Raw genomic sequence first — 20,325 nt, forward strand, 5'->3', positions numbered from 1 at the left:
GGATTGTCACTGGGTTATTTGTCCAGTGACAATACCACTACACCACTGCAATGCACCTTGAAGATGGTCAACGCTGCTGCAACTATGCATCGGTGGAGAGAAGGTGAGGGATGGGGTGCCAGTCAAGCTGCTTTGACCTGGATGGCGTTGAGCTTCTTGAGTCTTGTTGCAGCTGCACTCATCCAGCAAATAGAGAATATTCCATCATGTTCTTGACTTGTACCTTGTATGTATGGTGGACAGGCTTTGAAGAGTCATGAGCGTCACATGCTTTATATATCGGTGCACTTCAAATTACCATGTTCAGCTCACAATGTGTTACAATTTTACCTAAATCTGCACCGATCCTCCGAAAGAGCACTCTACCTAGGCCCCCATCCCATCCCTGGAACCCCATTACCCCACCTAAACTTTGGATACTAAGGGGCAATTTAGCATGGCCAATCCACCTAACCTGCTCACCTTTGGACTGTGGTGGAAAGCCAGAGCACCCGGAGAAAACCCACGTATACACAGGGAGAACGTGCAGACTCCGCACAGACAGTGACCCCAGCCAGGAATCAAACCTGGCGCTGTGAAGCAACAGTGCTAACCACTGTGCTACCATGCCACCCAATGAAGTAGAACAAGTAGGAAAATATTTGGGAAGCAGTAACCACAACATAATGCAATTTAGTCTAAGAATAGAAAATGCAATTTAGTTTAAGAATAGAAAGAGAAAAAGATAAGTTGAGGACAAGAACATATGACTGGATAAAAGCAAATCATAGAGAGATTAAAAAGAATCATAGGATGGACAAATTGCCAGGTAGAATAACAGTGGGAATAATTAAACAAGAGATAGAAATTAACCAAATGCCAGTCGGAAAATAGGGAGTTTAACGAAGGTTGGTATTTCATTGAATAGCGAAATTAGGTCAAATTTAAAACTGAAATATAATATATGAAATGAAATGAAAATCGCTTATTGTCACGAGTAGGCTTCAATGAAGTTACTGTGAAAAGCCCCTAGTCGCCACATTCCGGCACCTGTTCGAGGAGGCTGTTACGGGAATCGAACCGTGCTGCTGGCCTGCCTTGGTCTGCTTTCAAAGCCAGCGATTTAGCCCAGTGTGCTAAACAGTGCTTGCAGTGCAAATATTTAAAATAATCAAACAGGGCACATACAAAGATATACATATACATAGGGAATGTATATGTGGACTGGAAGACAAGCTTGGAGTGGAAAACTAAGGTTGAAGGTTCCTTTTTAACTCGGTTGTATATCATTTCAGCTAGCCAAACATCTGAATTATCATAAAGGACAATTGAATGTTTACAAAGAACAAAGAAAAGTACAGCACAGCAACAGGCCCTTTGGCCCTCCAAGCCTGCGCCGACCATGCTGCCCGTCTAAACTAAAATCATCTACACTTCCGGGGTCCATATCCCTCTATTCCAAACCTATTCATGTATTTGTCAAGATGCGCTTTAAACGTCACTATCAGGACATCACAATTCAGGATTAGTTATAGAACATAGAACATCGAAAAATACAGCACAGAACAGGCCCTTCGGCCCACGATGTTGTGCCAAACCTTTGTCCTAGATTAATCATAGATTATTATAGAATTTACAGTGCAGAAGGAGGCCATTCAGCCCATCGAGTCTGCACCGGCTCTTGGAAAGATCACCCAACCCAAGGTCAACACCTCCACCCTATTCCCATAACCCAGTAACCCCACCCAACACTAAGGGCAATTTTGGACACTAAGGGGAATTTATCATGGCCAATCCACCTAACCTGCACAGTTTTGGACTGTGGGAGGAAACCGGAGCACCCGGAGGAAACCCAAGCACACACGGGGAGGATGTGCAGACTCCGCACAGACAGTGACCCAAGCCGGAATCGAACCTGGGACCCTGGAGTCTGAAGCAATTGTGCTATCCACAATGCTACCGTGCTGCCCTTAAGAACAAATTAATCTACACTCCATCATTCTACCGTAATCCATGTACCTATCCAATAGCCGCTATTGTTTCCGACTCAACTACTTCCACAGGCAGTGCATTCTATGCCCTCACTACTCTCTGGGTAAAGAACCTACCTCTGACATCCCCCCCTATATCTTCCACCATTCACCTTAAATTTATGTCCACTTGTAATGGTTTTTCCACCCCGGGAAAAAGTCTTTGACTGTCTACTCTATCTATTCCCCGATCATCTTTATAAACCTTTATCAAGTTGCCCCTCATCCTTCTCCATTCTAATGAGAAAAGGCCTAGCATCCTCAACCTTTCCTCGTAAGGCCTACTCTCCATTCCAGGCAACATCCTAGTAAATCTCCTTTGCACCTTTTCCAAAGCTTCCACATTCTTCCTAAAATGAGGCGACCAGAACTGCACACAGTACTCCAAATGTGGCCTTACCAAGGTTTTGTACAGCTGCACCATCACCTCACGGCTCTTAAATTCAATCCCTCTGCTAATGAACGCTGGCACACCATAGGCCTTCTTTACAGCTCTATCCACTTGAGTGGCAAATTTCAAAGATCTATGAACATAGACCCCAAGATCTCTCTGCTCCTCCACATTGCCAAGAACCCCACCGTTAACCCTGTATTCGCATTCATATTTGTCCTTCCAAAATGGACAACCTCACACTCTTCAGGGTTAAACTTCATCTGCCACTTCTCAGCCCAGCTCTGCATCCTATCTATGTCTCTTTGCAGCCGACAACAGCCCTCCTCACTATCCACAACTCCACCAATCTTCGTATCGTCTGCAAATTTACTGACCCACCCTTCAATTCCCTCATCCAAGTCATTAATGAAAATTGCCATCCACCACCACTCTCGGACTTCTATCGGTTAGCCAGTTCGTTATCCAACTGGCCAAATTTCCCACTATCCCATGCCTTCTTACTTTCTGCATAAGCCTACCATGGGGAACCTTAGCAAATGCCTTACTAAAATCCATGTACACCACATCCACTGCTTTACCTTCATCCACATGCTTGGTCACCTCCTCAAAGAATTCAATAAGACCTTATTTCAATAAGGCAAGACCTACCCCTCACAAATCCGTGCTGACTATCCCTAATCAAGCAGTGTCTTTCCAGATGCTCAGAAATCCTATCCCTCTGTACCCTTTCCATTACTTTACCACCACTAGCCTGTAATTCCCAGGGTTATCCCTATTCCCTTTTTTGAACAGGGGCACGACATTTGCCACTCTCCAATCCTCTGGTACCACCACCTCTGTTGACAGTGAGGACGAAAAGATCATTGCCAACGGCTCTGCAATTTAATCTCTTGCTTCCCATAGAATCCTTGGATATATCCCGTCAAGCCTGGGGGACTTGTCTATCCTCAAGTTTTTCAAAATGCCCAACACATCTTCCTTCCTAACAAGTATCTCCTTGAGCTTACCAGTCTGTTTCACACTGTCCTCTTCAACAATATGACCCCTCTCATTTGTAAATACTGAAGAAAAGTACTCGTTCAAGACCTCTCCTATCTATTCAGACTCAATACACAATCTCCCGCTACAGTCCTTGATCGGACCTACCCTCGCTCTAGTCATTCTCATATTTCTCACATATGTGTAAAAGGCCTTGGGGGTTTTCCTTGATCCTACCCGCCAAAGATTTTTCATGCCCTCTCTTCGCTCTCCTAATCCCTTTCTTCAGTTCCCTCCCTATCTTGTATCCCTCCAGCGCCCTGTCTGAACCTTGTTTCCTCAGCCTTACATAAGTCTCCTTCTTCCTCTTAACAAGACATTCAACCTCTCTTGTCAACACTCGCTCCCTCACTCGACCATCTCGTCCCTGCCTGACAGGGACATACATATCAAGGACACGTAGTATCTGTTCCTTGAACAAGTTCCACATTTCACTTGTGTCCTTCCCTGACAGCCTATGTTCCCAACTTATGCACTTCAATTCTTGTCTGACAGCATCGTATTTACCCTTTCCCCAATTTTAAACCTTGCCCTGTTGTTATAACTTTGTTTTTCTTAACTGCTTTGTTTTGTGCAAGCAATTCAATTTGTCTGTGTAGTACAATCCTCTTTAGCTGCTTTAAGAACTTCGTTGAGGTTATGTTGATGTCCAGCTAAGAAAGCTTGATATTCTTTTTTACAGTAAAATTCTGCTGTTTATGGGAATTATGTTCCCGCAAGTTGTGAAATTACGAACATACTTTAAAATTAAAGTCAATTAGATAGGTTAACAACCATAAGAACTAAGAGCAGGAGTAGGCCATCTGGACCCTTGGGCCTTCTCTACGTGGGCAAGATCATAGCTGATCTTTTTGTAGATTCAGCTCCACTTACCCGCCTGCTCACCATAACCCTTAATTCCTTTACTGTTCAAAACTTTACTTATCTTTGCCATAAAAGCATTCAACGAGGTTAACCTCAACTGCTTCACTGGGCAGGGAATTCCACAGATTCACAACCCTTTGGGTGAAGAAGTTCCTCCTCAACTCGGTCCTAAAGTTTCTCCCCCTTAATTGAGACTATGTCCCCTAGTTCTAGCTTCACCCGCCAGTGGGAACAACGTCCCTGCTTCTATCTTATCTATTCCTTCATAATTTTATATATTTCTATAAGATCCCCCCTCATTCTTCTAAATTCCAATGAGTATGGTCCCAGTCTGCTCAGTCTCTCCTGATGAGCCAATTCTCTCAACTCCAGAATCAACCCAGTGAATCTCCTCTGCACCCCCTCCAGTGCCAGTACATCCTTTCTTGAGTAAGGAGACCAAAACTGTGCACAGGTTACAACCATCTTAAAATTTTACATCCAAGGCAATAAAACTACTCTTTTTTTGGCAATAAAACTACTCTTAACAAATTTAGAGAGAAATCTATTAGAGAAATTGTTAACTAAAACAGGAAAAATTAGTAAAATTTATCACAATTACAGCACTTCAGAGTGGAGTTTGACTGTGATTATGAAGTTAATCGCATCAACAGAAACGCCCCCCCCCCCCCCCCTGCAAACAACAGCACCAGACGATGTATGTGCAGAGTGCAATTTCTACTACAGGAAATGCATCATGGACACCTTCCTATTTTTATCTTTATTTCAGCTTTTAAATTATTTTTGGTATTTTCAAAAGATTTATATTTATTTTTAGAACTGTGGATAAGTGAGCAGTTGGGTCTGCAATGCGTGAACTGATGTACAAAGTCCTTTGCGCGGATAAGCAAATTCACACAAGAGGAAGTCGCAAACAGCAGGACTTTACTGTATTTAGTTCTTGCATTTTCTTGCGTTTTTGTCTTTTAGCCTCACACTGTATTCGAGCTTTGAGTAAATCATTTCTAGCAAGGGCAGTTGCTTCATTGGTTTGAAATTTAAATTTATGTTGAAGAACATCTATCTTTTCTCACAGCCCTAAATGTCAGCGCTGGATTCAGCTTTTCCACTCTCCTTCAAAGTTCGTCATTAGCTTTAGGAATTGTTGCCATCTGCTTTGCCTCATCATGATCACACTTTTTCTGCATTTTTAATCCAGGCGATTTTAAAGCTTTTCCAACTGCCATTAAATTTTCCTTTGTTGCTTGATGGTCCAATATCACTTCTAAATTAGCAGGCTGAGTTAATTGGGCACGATCCAACAGCCACGTTGCGCCACAAAACCAGCTCATCGTGGCGCAGTGTGGCCGTGAAAGCCGGGAACCCTGCTCCCAGGATCTACCCGGCTCACCATGCCTCGCAAGATCCAACGTGATCTCATGAGACGTTGCAATGTAAATCCTGTCCATTGTGGGCAGGATCATTTTTTGGCAAATCTGCATGTTAGAGCGAGGCAATAAGCTTCACTTTAATGTTCAGAGTTCTGAGATACCAGAGGCTTTGGGATTCAGCCCCTTCACCTCGGACACCTCAGGTGAGTCCCGTTCGGCACTGGTCCCCACAAATGGGGACCGGACGGAAAGGCACTCGTGGGGGTCTGTCAAGGAATAGGAGGCCGTCAGCTGCATGCCCTTTGGGTGGGTTGTGCCCCGTCACTGCTTTTGCCAGCCTGGCACCCAGTTGGCAGTGCCAGGTTGGCACAGGCACTGCGAGGGTGCCAGTTTTTGTATGTGCGCAGTCGGGCCAGGGTACCCAGCTTGGGTGTTTTGGGGATGTGGGGGGGCTGTCCCATAGTAAGTTCGGGTTGGGAGGGAGATTGGGTGCATTTCGGGGTCCTCGAAGATCAGGGCGCCATTGGATGTCCTGTTCTCTCGCTACGTTGGGGATTTCCGCTGAGCAGAGCTCCTCAGTGCTCAAAACGGGGCTATATGCAGCCTCAGCCACTTGTTCTCCTTCAGGTCCCTTATACAATGCGAGTTACATCGATAGCCATATTTTTCTCAGCACTGTGAGTGCCGGAAAACATGCGGCTAAACACGCTCGCTGGGGGACTTTGTTCCCTCTTGGGAGAATCGTGCTTTTTGGATACATCTTTTGTTGAAATAGTACTTTTAGTAGCAGACTTAACAAAATGGGAATGGGCAGCTTGCAGGTGATGGGCTTAAATGGGAATGGGCAGCTTGCAGGTGATGTGCTTGGGGAGGGAGGGGAGAGTATTTGATTGAAGGGGCAGGCTTCTTCTTGAGACTGTTAGCCTATGTCCTCTGGATTGCTGACAACTTGCGTGGCCTGATGGGCTGGGGAGAGTGACATGTGTGTGCTGAACTAGTGTTTAAATATGGCTTCAGGATCTTTGAACCCACCACTCGCAGCGGGCGTATGAATTCTCTGTTAGCCCTCCAGGCGATTGAACGGGGAAGTCACCTGTGCATGATTAATGAGGTTCAAAGTGCAGAATCTGCCATGGGATCCTGCCATTCTGGCCAGCAGTAAAAGTGCTGGAGCATCCACCACCTCACCTGAGGTCTCCAGTAGCGTGGTTCTCAGCAGCATACAGTGCGCTGATGACAGAATTATCTACTCCTGCCGCTTGTTGATCAGATTTCCCATTGAAGCCACCCCACACCGCCGGAAAGCCGTAGGTGGGGATGGCTGCCAGTGGGAAAAGCGAATCCCAACAGCCGGAGAATCCCAGCCTTAGTCTCAGAAATGGAGAATTTTGCCCATTGTGTGCAGTCTTGTGCACCACATTACAGGAAGGGTGTAAACATGATGGAAATAGCATAATGTTGATTCACTCAGAAGTTTATGACAGATATGAGACATTAGAGCTTTTCTCCGCTAGTGTTGAGAAGGTTAACGATTGACCTGCTAAAAGTCTCCAAGATTATGAAGAGTTATAGAGAAACGAATTATCATGAATTGTTCCATTATTTAGTGAGAATTCCAAGTTAAGATAAGCACACAAAGTGAAAGGGAAAGTTACAGTAAAGTTATTACACAAAAGATGGTTACAGGTGGAACTTGTTGCTAAAATATGGTGGTTGAAGCAGAGTCCATCAACTGTTTTAGAAAGGAATCAGATAGTTGTTTTAAAATGAGGCAAGTTAGGTTTTTAAAGGAGCGAGCAAGGTTACAGAATGAGACTAAGGCTGGGATTTTCTCAGATATCGGCAAAGTCTGATGTTAAGTGGCAAAAACAGCATTGAGGTCACGGACGGCAATGGTGGCATTTTGCACCATATGGTGCAGAAGTTGGTGCAGAAAGGCGGCAGGCATGGATACCATGCTGTATCGCTAGCAGGCGGTCCTTGATTCACCTGCCCGACCATCACCTCATCGCAAGTTAATTTATTACAATGAGGTTCCCAACTTTGATCAGCAGGAAATGGATAGCTCACTACTAACAGGGGGGAGGAGGCGATCACTTCTGCTTTACCTCAACATGAAACACAACTAAGTCTTCTCGCAGTATTTTCCGCTCTCACCGCCAAACCAGCCCGATGGGAGCAGAAAGTCCTGTTGTATGACTCAGAGGAAAGCATCACCATAGATTTGATCTGAATCGTGTGATTCTATTGCTGGATTGTTCTTTGATTCTGTGCCGTCTATCTTCTGTTTGGTGATTACTCAATTGACACTGTTCTTCAATTATTCCCTTTGTAATCTGATATCCAGTTGTAAAGTGATTGAAATGTGTCTCAAGAGTTCTCAAAGAGTTATCTGCATGTCTGATCTAGAAGATCTATACTCCCCAGAGTAAAGATTAATTGCAGAAGCCCTGTTTCCCTGCCACCTACCATGTTTAAAAGTACTGCATCTTCTCTGCAAGCAACTTGCATCCCTAGTGCGAACCATTTGCACCTTCCTTCCTGAAAAGAGGGAAATTGGTGACATGAGGACTTTATATAAATTGAATCTATATGATGCGTGTTCCTGGTATGACTATTGTTCTCCATGAAGAATTCAGTTCCACGAAGGCAACATCTGGCACAATTTACACAGTGTACATTACGATAAACTTGATATATTGATACAGGTTGGAGGGGTACATAATGATAAATGTGAGTGAGTTCCTAAAACAGAGCTGTGACTATGATACACACACATCACCTTGATGAAGAGGATTGCACTGCAGGAAAAGTACAGTATAAATAGACTTTAATGATAGGAAGGAAGAGTTTTTTTATTGTAAAGAATCATAATCAATAATATTGGCATGAATCAAGGGTTGCATTTGCTATTAAGTTGTAGTTTCTGGAAAATATTCCCAGCAGTTCATAGAATTTCAGTTTATGACTGCACAGGCGCAATGGGATTCAAGACTGCATTATAAATTAATGTTTTCAAGTGAGATCACATACCTCTCCTTCATTAACCTGTTTGATCAAACAATGCTGCTCTACAACTTGAGTCATCCCATTGATTGTGCCACCAAAATGAATTGTTTACCAGTTATGTAAACAATACCTTATCTGAATGCATGCATTGAATATATATAAAATCTCTGAATATGGAGAGGGGCAACATATGGGACAGGAGTGGCGTCTTCAGATGGACTGTGAGGCTATTATCATAGAAGTAACAATGAAATACAGATGGAATTGTTAAAACAAAGCCAGTGACCTATTTGTGGTTGATTTACCTCTGGCAATCTGGTTCTCAAGCACCAGGCAATTAATCCTTGTTGGTTTATTCTGTTTGAATTGTGTGGGCCTGGAGGTTTGGCAAGGTGTAATATTAATTAGCATGGATTGTAATTAAGGACACATTAATGGGATCATGGATCTCAACTTTAGACGTGACCCCTGAAGCTTCAGGGTTTTGTATCCTGAACATTCCTCAATTAAAGATTAATTGATGGGGAAAGGGGCTCTAAAAATGCAGCTTCCAGGATGACAACATTGGGAACAAAGCGAGAGGAGGGAAATTAGGGACAATTCTTAAGAATTGAATGTTATTGGAAGAGAACAGCTCATAAGTTCCTGAAAAAGCTTTTATTAAAATTGAATTCTTCTGCAATTTTGAAATAATCTATGTAGTTTTCTACCAATTGAAAGGTTAAAAAAACGTAACAAGATTAAATATATTTTTAACATTTTTCTGTATATTGACTAGTCTCCCTGTTCTGTCTAATCTTGCCCCTCCCCTACAATGAACTTTAGCAAAACCAAGATCCGTGGCTCGTGTCAATAGGTCAGATGGTCATCGCAAAAAATCGAAACGGACTTTACTACAAGTGTAAAGTGATTGGGGCTGCTGCACAGACCTTTTATGAGATCAATTTTGAAGATGGATCATACAGTGACAATGTATACCCAGAAAATATTGTTGTAAGTAGACAGGCATCTATGCCTTTTCTACTGACTCATTTATTTGTTCAGAACGTTTTACTGGTTGATGAAAAAGTCTTGGCTACATCTTCCCTTGATTAAGAAAGTATTTTCCTCTGAGAAGTCCTAGTCCCTTTGATCCTAATTAAGGTACTCAATAAGGTAATACACCAAATTAAGAACATAGCAATATAAAAGTATGATTGCCAGAATTCTCAGCAAAGAATTAAATGGTTGGGTTCAGGTCATATATTGGAAATCAATGTAAGCCCAGGCACTGTAATGGCAGGAAGCGCATTGTTTGTATCATTAATACTGCCATCAGGCACACTAATGCTGAGGATAAAGAGAGTAAGAGGATACAGATTTGTGCCTGTGATTCCTTGAACAATGAATTTGCACCATGGTTGTGATCAAGCACATTTAGTCTTTGATACCAAAATGCAATTAGAAAGAACGCGCAAGTCAGAATCCTTCCTGTTCTGTGAGCTACTTCTTGCAATACTATCAATTTGTTGCCCCAAATTTGCTGATCCCTTTTCCATACCTGTCACTTACAGCCAATGTTATAAAGCTCCAAATGCTTGTTTGCAATGATAAAATCTATCATCATTTTTTCAAGGTATTTTCCCAGTATGATCAGTAAAATAATTTATTAGCCCAACCATTAAGGTTTCAGTTTCCCCATTTTCAGATAAATCTCCCCTTCACCTGTTCACATACAGCTCCTAGCACTCGTTACTGCAGAGCAGCATTGCCTTATTTCTGGAAGGAAATTGGCTGTATTGTCCACCACCCCATAGTATAACATCATGACTATGCCTAGAAACATAAAATCTTACAGGTTACCCAACCCATTATGACTCTTTGTCGTAACTGTCCAATTCGCCCCACTTTCGAGCTCTTTCCCCATAGTCTGGCACATGTTTTCTTTTCAAGAATTTATCCCATTCCCTTTTGAAAGTTACAATTGAATCTGCTTCCACCGCCCTTTTGGACAGTACATTACAGATCCTAGCAACTCACTGTACAAGGAACATTCTCTGAATCTTCCTCTGGTTCTTTTGCCAATTACCTTAAATCTGTGTCGTCTCCTGTAACGGGACCATTGTCAACTTCTCTAGTCTCCTTATAACTGAAGGTACCCCCCCCGATTCTGTTATGATTCACATGGAGACCAACAAACCAAAAGAACCAAACTAACCTAATAACCCCAATGAAAAAAACAATGGACAGTTTACTTGAATAAACTAGCCAAAATTAGCATAAACATAAATGAACAAACAAATTGTGGTGAATGCAAACTATAAATTTCACATTAAATAGCAAAGACAATAATGGCAGATCTCTCAGATTTACTCGCAGTTCACTCAGCATATAAGACACAGGTTTCAGACACAAAAGTCCTTTACAGTTCCAAACTTTCTTCAGTAGAGTTTTAGATAATTTTTTTTGACAATTTAGCTTGATACTCAGCTGACAGAGACCAACTGGAGTTCTATGGGCACGGTCTTCACCAAAATGGCACATGTCAACAGAATCTCCTCAACTCTGGTCACGACGGTCTTGCTGGCAAGGATCCACAAATGATACCATCACAAGCAAAAAAAACTGAAGCAACAGTGTATTTGCCTATTCTCAGCTCCTGGTACCAGCTCCATCATCATCAGCCTGCCTGTACAGCACCACTGGGATCTGAGCTCGAATGTCTCTGTGCCTGATTAACTGGTTTCAACTGGTGTCACTCTCCCTAGAAACCTGAAGTTTCTGTTTCAGTTCTGGTTAGAGTGTGTGTCAAAAATACATCTTTGAAACCACCAATTTCATCACACTATCTAAATTAGGTTTCTGGCAGGTTTCTTGCAGGACTCATGGGGCTAACATCTTCCCTCAAGGTGTAGGTTTCTCCAGAAATTTCAGAGCATGTATGTACCCCATAGACTAACTGTCAGAGGTACAGGTGAGAAGCGATTCACACTATGCAAGCACTGCCCCAATGACTATCTTGTCTTTTAGCAATCCCAATCAAAGTTGGTATCCTGTAAATTGCATTGCGTGTTCAGTGATTATAATCAGCTATTTATTACTGTTTTTTTCAAGGGGAGGGGCTTTGTTACTTATTTCAAAGGTGGTCCAAGTTTTTTGATGGTTGGTTTGAGCTGAATTTCACCACAGTAATCTGTTTTTGTGCCGTATGCTCTACTATGATTGTGCTGTCCCTGATATGTTTGTTGTTATCTGTACAGAGTAGGGACTGCTTGCGACATGGTTCGCCCACTGAGGGAGAGATCATCCAGGTGCGATGGACTGACACTCTGGTGTACAGTGCAAAGTTTATTGGTTCCCAGGTCAGATACAACTATCAGGTAAGATTTAGGTCTCATTTTATCTCTCTGAAACAGCCCCGCAGACCAGCGCTACAATGATGCAATGTCCTTTTTTGTTCAAATAACAAATATCATAAAACAAGAGAAAAAGATGACTTTATGAAACCTGAAACAAAGTTTTTAATTTAGGTGAGGCTGTCTTTGAAGGGATGAGGCAGAAATTGACCACAATAGATAGGGCAGAGCTACCAACTGATAACTATGGATGCGAAGTGGGAAGTGTTTTAAAATAAAAAGATTTGTATGTACCCCTAAAAGGACAAGAGCTGTACTAGTGTAATTGAACAACCTTGGTCAACAAAGGAAGTAAGATCTAGTCTCAAACTGAAAGAAAGGAAAGTTAGGGATCCTGTGGATTGGGAGAGGTATAAAGAACAGCAAAGCAATATACATGAAGTGGTAAGAGCCACAAAGATCGATGTGACAAAAGTTTGTGAGGAACATCAATGACAGTACTGAAGACCATTTTAATAAATATTGTTACGGGCATGTGAGGCGGAGTAAAAATGACTCTCCTATTTTGCGCCTCCTAAGTCTGAGTGTAATAGGATTTTTTCGTGAATTTAACGAGGATGAAGGTATTTAATTGTTGTCTGTTCTTAACCATTTACTGGCTGATTGCAAAGAAACCAGTCTGGCAGGGGTTCTTGAGTTTAAAACACAAAAGAATAGTTTTTATTGAGTTATAAAACCACCCAGAAAAAGATAGAAAGATATTTTAAAAGGTAAAACCCACACCTGACCTTCACCACACACACAAATATGAGTTGGGAGTTACTTTTCGGCCAATTTAAAAGTTCAATGCTAAACGTTAAAAAATAGAGGTCATTGTTTGATTTCTCCACTGGTACCCGTGGCTGAAGCAGAATATCTTTCATGGTGGTCTTGAAGATTCAGTGTGGTTGAAGCCGATGTGAACTAAAATTTCTGGAGACAGTTTATTTTTTAAGCTAACTCGTCTTTTCCAAAACTGGATGATTTTTAAACCTGAGGTTCTTTTTACTGGAAATCCTCTTTCTCCATGTTGGGTTTCAAACTGTCTTATAGGGTCTTGAACGTGGGAGAAAAGGGGAGAGTGAGAGTATTAATGCCCTATTTGTGTTTTTTTCCCAGATTACTGCTCAGCAGCTTGCATGTTGTAATAAGAGATTTCAAAGATGGTTATTCTAGTCACATGACGGCTCTCTACATCATGATATCAGAAGTTATTTGCTAGTTCCTGTCTGGATAGATCATAGTTAATTTTTTATGGCTGAAGTGATTAGATGTTCTATGATCCCATTCATTAACCGCTGAATGGTCCATATTCTCCTTGAAGATGCCTTCTATATGGCTATTGTCCCAATAGCATTTCTGTTCCCGCATAAGTGGTAGTTTTATAGAAATGCAAATTTGAAGCCCAGTATAGTTTCAGTGTATATTTTTTTGAAGTAGGGTGGCACGGTCACGCAGTGGTTAGCACTGCTGCCTCACGGCGCTGAGGGCCCGGGTTCGATCTTGGCCTTGATTACTTGTGGAGTTTGCACATTCTCCCTCTGTCTGCGTGGGTCTCACCCCCACAACCCAAAGATGTGTACGGTAGGTGGACTAGCCATGCTAAATTGTTCCTTACTTGGAAAAAAATAATTGGGTACACTAAATTTATATTACAAAAATATTTGTTTGAAGTAGTTCTTGACAACAGCAGGTGTAAAATTCTATGAGAATGTGTGGGCATGTCTTGATTATAATTCCACATTGGAAACTTACAGAAAACTGGTCAACTTTGAATGCCAGATGACTTGTGGCAGTCATCTTAAGTCAATGTCTTTGCATGCTGTTTAAAAGTAATTTTTAAGCTGCTAAATATATGTTTTATAAGATGATGAAATTAAAGATTAATATCACTCTGTCACATCATAGTGACAACATGGGTGTGATTCAGCCACCGCTTTGCCCCCGGCGTGGAGTTGGGCATAATGGGTGAATCCCGGAAGAGCCTCACATAGGGTCTTGCACTGGGCCAATCACAAGTCACCTGACTCGCTGTGGCCAGTGCGATCTCGATCACGCCCTCACTGGTGTGATATTTGAATGATCTATCATGCCTGGCACAGGTTTCCACAAATGTGGTCTAGGAGTGATAGCACCTCGAAGGGTTGCGCAGGCCATTCGAGCCCCCCCCCCCCCCCCCCCCCCCCCCCCCCCCCCCCCCCCCCCTCCCCGGGTGGTTGGGAACAGGGCAGGGTAGTACCCTGGCACTCCCCCGGGAACTTTGGCACTGCCAGCCTGGCACCTGGTATTGCCACCCAGACACGCTGACCGTACCATTCGTACACAGCCAGGGTGCCAGGAGCCCGCCTGGCATTGCCCAGGTGCCAGGATGTCTGTGCCAGGCTTCGTGGCCTGGGGGTCCATGCCCATGAATTGGGGAGGGGGAGGAATGTTTGAGGGGACAAAAATAGGTTGGGGCTGTGAATGGGGGGTGTCCTAAAAGTGGAGGTGAAGTTCTGAAAGGTGGGGGGTGTAGAGTCTCTCTCCCCAGTGCAGGAAAACTGCCTGTGTGCCCTCGAAGGGGAGAAACTCCTCGAGGCCCAAAAAAAGGCAAAGTGCCATTGAATAGCTGTGTCCATCGGCACTGTAGCCACTGAGAAACACCCCACCAAACACACTCGAAACTGGACATAGAAATATTTTGGGTGAAATGCGCCCTGTATTAAGAGGAGGAGGGAAACTGAGAGTAATGTGGGCCCTTTAATGACCAAAGCGGATGGAAGATTTACTAAATATATTGGCCTTAACAATAAAGAATGAGGCTAAGATATCAAAGGTAGAGGGAAGCTAAACTAAGGGAAGGGATTATCTAGATTTAATAGGTTTCAAAAAAGTTGATGATGGAGAAACTAAATGTGAATAAAGATGGACAAATCTCCTGGACTTGACTGTTTCCACTCCAGGATACGAAAAGAAGTAGGTGAGGAAGGAAGTTGTTGATGCATTAGTCATGATCTCCCAAAACCTGTGATTCAGGAATTGTGACTTTGGATTGGAAAGCTGGCATTGTCACTCCACTGTTTCAGAAAATTTAGAGCGACAAACTAAGAAATTATAGATCTGTTGGGTGAAAATATTCACAAGTAGACCTTAATGTGAGATGCAATTTATTGTTACAAAGCTCTGGGAGAAAGGTTCTAGGCCCCTTGGTCTTTACGGCACACTTTCTCTCTGAGCTGTGGCTTAAACTGGGTTAATCATATAATTACAGTGCAGAAGGAGGCCATTCAGCTCATCGAGTCCGTACCGGCTCTTGGAAAGAGCAGCCTGCCCAAGGTCAACACCTCCACCCTATCCCCATAACCCAGTAACCCCACCCAACACTAAGGGCAATTTATTATGGCCAATCCACCTAACCTGCACATCTTTGGACTGTGGGAGGAAACCGGAGCACCCGGAGGAAACCCACGTACACACGGGGAGGATGTGCAAACTCCGCACAGACAGTGACCCAAGCCGGAATCGAACCTGGGACCCTGGAGCTGTGACGCAATTGTGCTATCCACAATGCTACTATGCTGCCCAAATATGCACTTTCAAAAGCAGAATTAGTTTGCATTCTCATTTACATACAGCTAATCAATTCTCTTGGTATCGCAGTTCATTCCATATATAGTTATCAATTCTTTACACCGTAGTTTACCTTTGTCCAATCAATATGTTGCGCGCATGATTACATAAGGTCATGAGTTGCCAGTCCTGGATGCCGGAACTAGAGGCCCCTCCTTCCTCTCGCAGCTGTTTTGACAGCTTAGAATAACAGCTCCTGCAGTCTGTGGAGCACTGGTCATCACTGACCTGTTGTCTTTGGAGGATATATCTGTTAGAGTCACTCTTAGTCCAAAGTTCACTGTTTCAGCAGAAATCACCGTTCCTGGCAACTTAAAAGCAAGCATTAATTCATATAGCCAAGTATCCCATCATACACTGCCAAACCAGAAAGTTTACACCAACAGATCTATTAGTCTAATGTCAGTTGTAGCCAAGTTACTGGAATATTTAATGAGGTTCTCTGCAGTATTGAGTTCAAAACTGGGATTGATAGATTTTACTAGGCAAGGTTATTGAAGGTTATAGAGCAGAGATGGATAATGGAGTTAAGATAAAGTGTCATAAGCTAATTGAATGGTAGGCTGGGCTCAAGGGCCATCACGTTCCTGAACTATTAATTCTTGGAAATTGCAAAAACCTAGGGTGAAGAGACAAATCTAGAGTGTAGGCCAATAGAACTGGGAATAGCAGAGAAGTCAATTAAATCCAGAATTGTGATTTTAAAGTCATGTATGTCATGTGAAGAAAGGGTGACTGAGGAAGGTGAAGAGTTATTGAGTTTTCTGGTCCAAGAGGAGAATGGATTAGACTGGGTAATGATACCTTCTTGTCAACTTCAGGAAGAAAATGCAAAGAAATTCAGATTTTGACAAGTAAGGAATGTTGAGAGACATATTTTGATAAGGTAGGGTATTGTAGCAAGTGTTGGCAGGAAGGCTTCTTTATTAGGAGGAGGAAGCACTGACTTGGTAAGAGATTTGCCCATCCAGTGTTACACAAGGCAATCATTATGTAAAAAAAATCAAGTGAACTGCCTGAATACTTTGTTACCCAAGAATGATGTATGATGTTGAAAGCCTTCAATGGGAGCAAAACTGACAATGACGTAATAGTGAGGTTCTTCTCCACTGAAACCGTTTAGAAAATCATCTGTCCAGAAGAAAATATCTTCAGTTCCATTCTCCGCCACTAGTTTACTTTGGCATATTTAGAAATACCTCCAGGTGTAGCACTTACCCAATGATCTACTGCCACCTAGTGTCATAAGATAGAATCTAAATCAATAACAGCAGAGTGCATTTATGTAGCGCCTTCAATGTAGAAAATGGCTCTCATGGAAGAAATTCTAACATCAAAAATGACCACTGTGCCACATGAATACATATTAAGGCAGGTGACCAAAAGCTTGGTGAATTAGGTAGGAGAAAGAAGAAATCAAAGGTTTTAGGGAGGTAGCCTCAGAACCTAAGGACGAATTATGGCTGTTAATGGTGGAACAGTGAAAATGAAGGATGTGCAAGAGGCTAAGATTGATGGAATACAAAAATCTCAGAGGGTTAACGAGCTGGAGGAGGTCACGGGGTAGGATGGGCCAAGGCCATGGAGGGATTGGAAATCAAGTGATGCTCTTGTAATAATAATCGCTTATTGTCACAAGTAGGCTTCAATGAAGTTCCTGTGAAAAGTTGCACTTAATGTTCATTCTCTTGATAACTTGCCTATGATTCAGGTGGAGTTTGAGGGAGGTTCTCAGTTGACCTTGAAAAGAGAAGATCTTTTCACACTGGATGAGGAGCTACCCAAGCGTGTGAAAGCAAGGCTGGTGAGTTTATGGCGTATATTACCCATCATATAGCAATCTAGTTGTTAATTATCATTTAATTGCCCAGGCACCTCTGATACATGTTGCATTATCAAAGTCTATGCCAACAATTTGAAGTGACATGGAATATATAACATCCAGCTCAAACTGCAATGGACTTTTGTTCCTCGGTATTGCTAATAAGATTCCAGCACTAATACCTGGAAGAGCTACACGAGGACCCATGTGATACTGGTGCCAGAAACTGCCCATTTAAGGTGGGGGTCAGTTCACAATTGGAGGTCGGATTCAAGTTCCTTTCCCAAATAGGGTCCTGTGCCACATGGTTTCAGCTGTCAGGTCCTCTGGAGACCTGAGATTTGATTTGCTTCCCACCAATCCAGGCACCTCCGTAATACAGGGCACACCATAATATGATAACCACCCAAGAACTGAATTTCAATGGCACACAGTAAAATAAAGAATGGCTATTATCTATGTAGCAGTTTTCACAACCTCCAGACATCACAAAATGTTTTACAATCAGCAAAGTACTTTAGAAGCATAATTGTTTTTGTAGGAAATACAGCAACCAATTTGTACATGGTAAGAGCCCACAAAAGGCAATGTGATAATGATGAGATCATATTTCTTTTAGTGGTTTTGGTTACGGGATAAATATTATCCAGAACACCAAGAGGAATACCCCTGCTCCTCTTCAAATATTATCATAGGATCTTTTATACCTACATCCAACTGTGTATTCCTGCCTTCAGTACTATAGGAAAGTGCCAGCATGGCATATGGACACCAGTCTCCAGACTGGAATTTGAACCCACTACCTTTTAATCCAAAGAAGATCTGACTTGGAAATATGGCTCTTAATAAAAATCAAAATTGTTTGGTTATCAGAGGCTACAGCATTGGCATTACAATTGGTTGCGCTGTGGATAGGGAAAGGCATACTACAATGAAAATTCTGCTATTCAATGTCCTGTGCTGAAACTGCTGTGGTTCTAATGCCTTCGTCAGTGAAATAGGCTGCTGATACTCTTGATCCAAGCTAATAAAAATGGCCGGTTTGACACGGGGCAGAGGGCTCCCAGAGCCTACGGAACTGTATGCAGCTGATGAAAGTCGACACCTTGAGGGGGAGAAAGGGGAAGAATTAAAATAGTGATTAATTATCACCATCCAGCCATTAACAAAAAAATAATTGACCTTCTCCAGTGCTTCCACACAGCACTGAAGTCAATTCACAGTGCAAGCAGTACAGTTCCACTTGTAAGTGGGGCAGGTGGCAGAGTGTGATATTTAATCATTGGCAATCTGAGGTTTATGAAGCTGATGATACTTATTTTTTAGGGAGGGAAATGGCAAAACGTACGCATGTTGCTGTTTGTAAGGTATTCTGGGATAGTTGGCCTCCGCTGCTGTGAGCAGTTTTTTAAAATTCCGTGCACATGAAATTGCTTCTGAGGATCAATGTAACACAGAAGCTGTATTCTTACTGTTCATGCAGTGCTACACCTTTTTATCAAACAAATATCATGTCTGTAAGTGTCTCACTGGAACAAGATGTAGCTTTACACAAATAGGGGGGAAATTTACCCTTAACTTCAATTTCACTAGATGCAAGCAATTTTGCAGTAAAATAGTGTTTTACTGCAAATAATGACCGGAGGGAATGTTACCATTTTGCTTACTGTGGTGAAGTTTTGAAAAAGTTGAAACAACAACACACGGTATCTTAAATGTAGGCCTAAACCTACAAATAATGATAAATACCCGAGATCAGATTTGGCGAGACATTGGTCCAATTTCCAGGGTTGACTCACCTTACAAGAGCTGGAACTCAATTTGCTTCTCTCATTGGGGCCTCATCACTCTACTATCACTGGATTGTCTAATCTTGCTCATTTTAGCTTTAAATTGTACTGTTCTGACATATCTCATTCATACAGCTCAATACACTTCAGTGGTTTATCTGTTATCACTCTTTTTGATAAATCTCAATCCGTTGTAGCTTGGGTTAAACTAATTTACTTGCCACACATATCGAACTGAGACTTGTAGAATGTGTCTAATTAAACATAGACATAGATTAGTTAGTTACTGAGTGTGGGTGACCCTAAATCGGTCTCATATGAAATTTGACCTTCAGAGGGCATTAGAGCGGAGCTACTGATTGGCTGTTCCGGGGATATTCGCATACGTGCAGTGCGGTCAGCGTAATTTGAAGGTGGTTTGTGGAGGGGCTGTTGTCAAGTGACAGTTAAACCCAAAACACTTCCTCAGTGTTTCCCTCTCCTCCCCCCCCCCCCCCCCCCCCCCCCACCCCCTCCTCTAACCGAAAAGCAACAACCGCGGTCGTCGGGAAGGTAAGTTTACTCTTTAAAACCTTGAAGTGTGACATCACAGCAAAGCAGTGACTTGATTGGCTGGTAAGGAAAGTGCTCCAATTAGCATTAGCTTGGAGAAATTTAACTCTTTGTGCGTTGGTAAGTATTGTGATTGTAAGTAAAATCCTTATTCCTTTCATTTATTCATTATTTGATACTTTATTTGTAATCAGTTAAGGTAAAGTGTGAAAATGGCAGGAGATCCCAGACCCGTGTTATGCTCCTCGTGCTCAATGTGGGAGTTCAGGGACGTGGCCGATGCCCCTGACTCCTTCATGTGCTGGAAGTGTGTCCAGCTGCAGCTCCTGTTAGACCGCATGATGGCTCTGGAGCTGCGGATGGACTCACTTTGGAGCATCCCCGATGCTGAGGAGGTCGTGGATAGCACGTTCAGTGAGTTGGTCACACCGCAGATTAGGATTGGTGAGGGAGACAGGGAATGGGTGACCAAAAGGCAGAGAAAGAGCAGGAAG

General features: G+C 42.6%; 1 protein-coding gene across 2 annotated transcripts in view; it reads left to right on the forward strand.

Moving 5' to 3' along the window:
* kdm4b (lysine (K)-specific demethylase 4B) overlaps window positions 1–20,325 on the forward strand; it is a 740,412-nt gene that overhangs the window by 713,120 nt on the left and 6,967 nt on the right. For both annotated transcript variants that reach the window (XM_038777903.1, XM_038777902.1), the window contains 3 exons: window positions 9,510–9,677; window positions 11,924–12,043; window positions 17,379–17,471. In XM_038777903.1, the coding sequence (XP_038633831.1) occupies window positions 9,510–9,677; window positions 11,924–12,043; window positions 17,379–17,471 (381 nt within the window). The remainder of the gene's footprint in view (window positions 1–9,509; window positions 9,678–11,923; window positions 12,044–17,378; window positions 17,472–20,325) is intronic.

This window comes from Scyliorhinus canicula, chromosome 18, assembly GCF_902713615.1.
Source record: "Scyliorhinus canicula chromosome 18, sScyCan1.1, whole genome shotgun sequence".
Classification (NCBI taxonomy): Eukaryota; Metazoa; Chordata; class Chondrichthyes; order Carcharhiniformes; family Scyliorhinidae; genus Scyliorhinus; species Scyliorhinus canicula.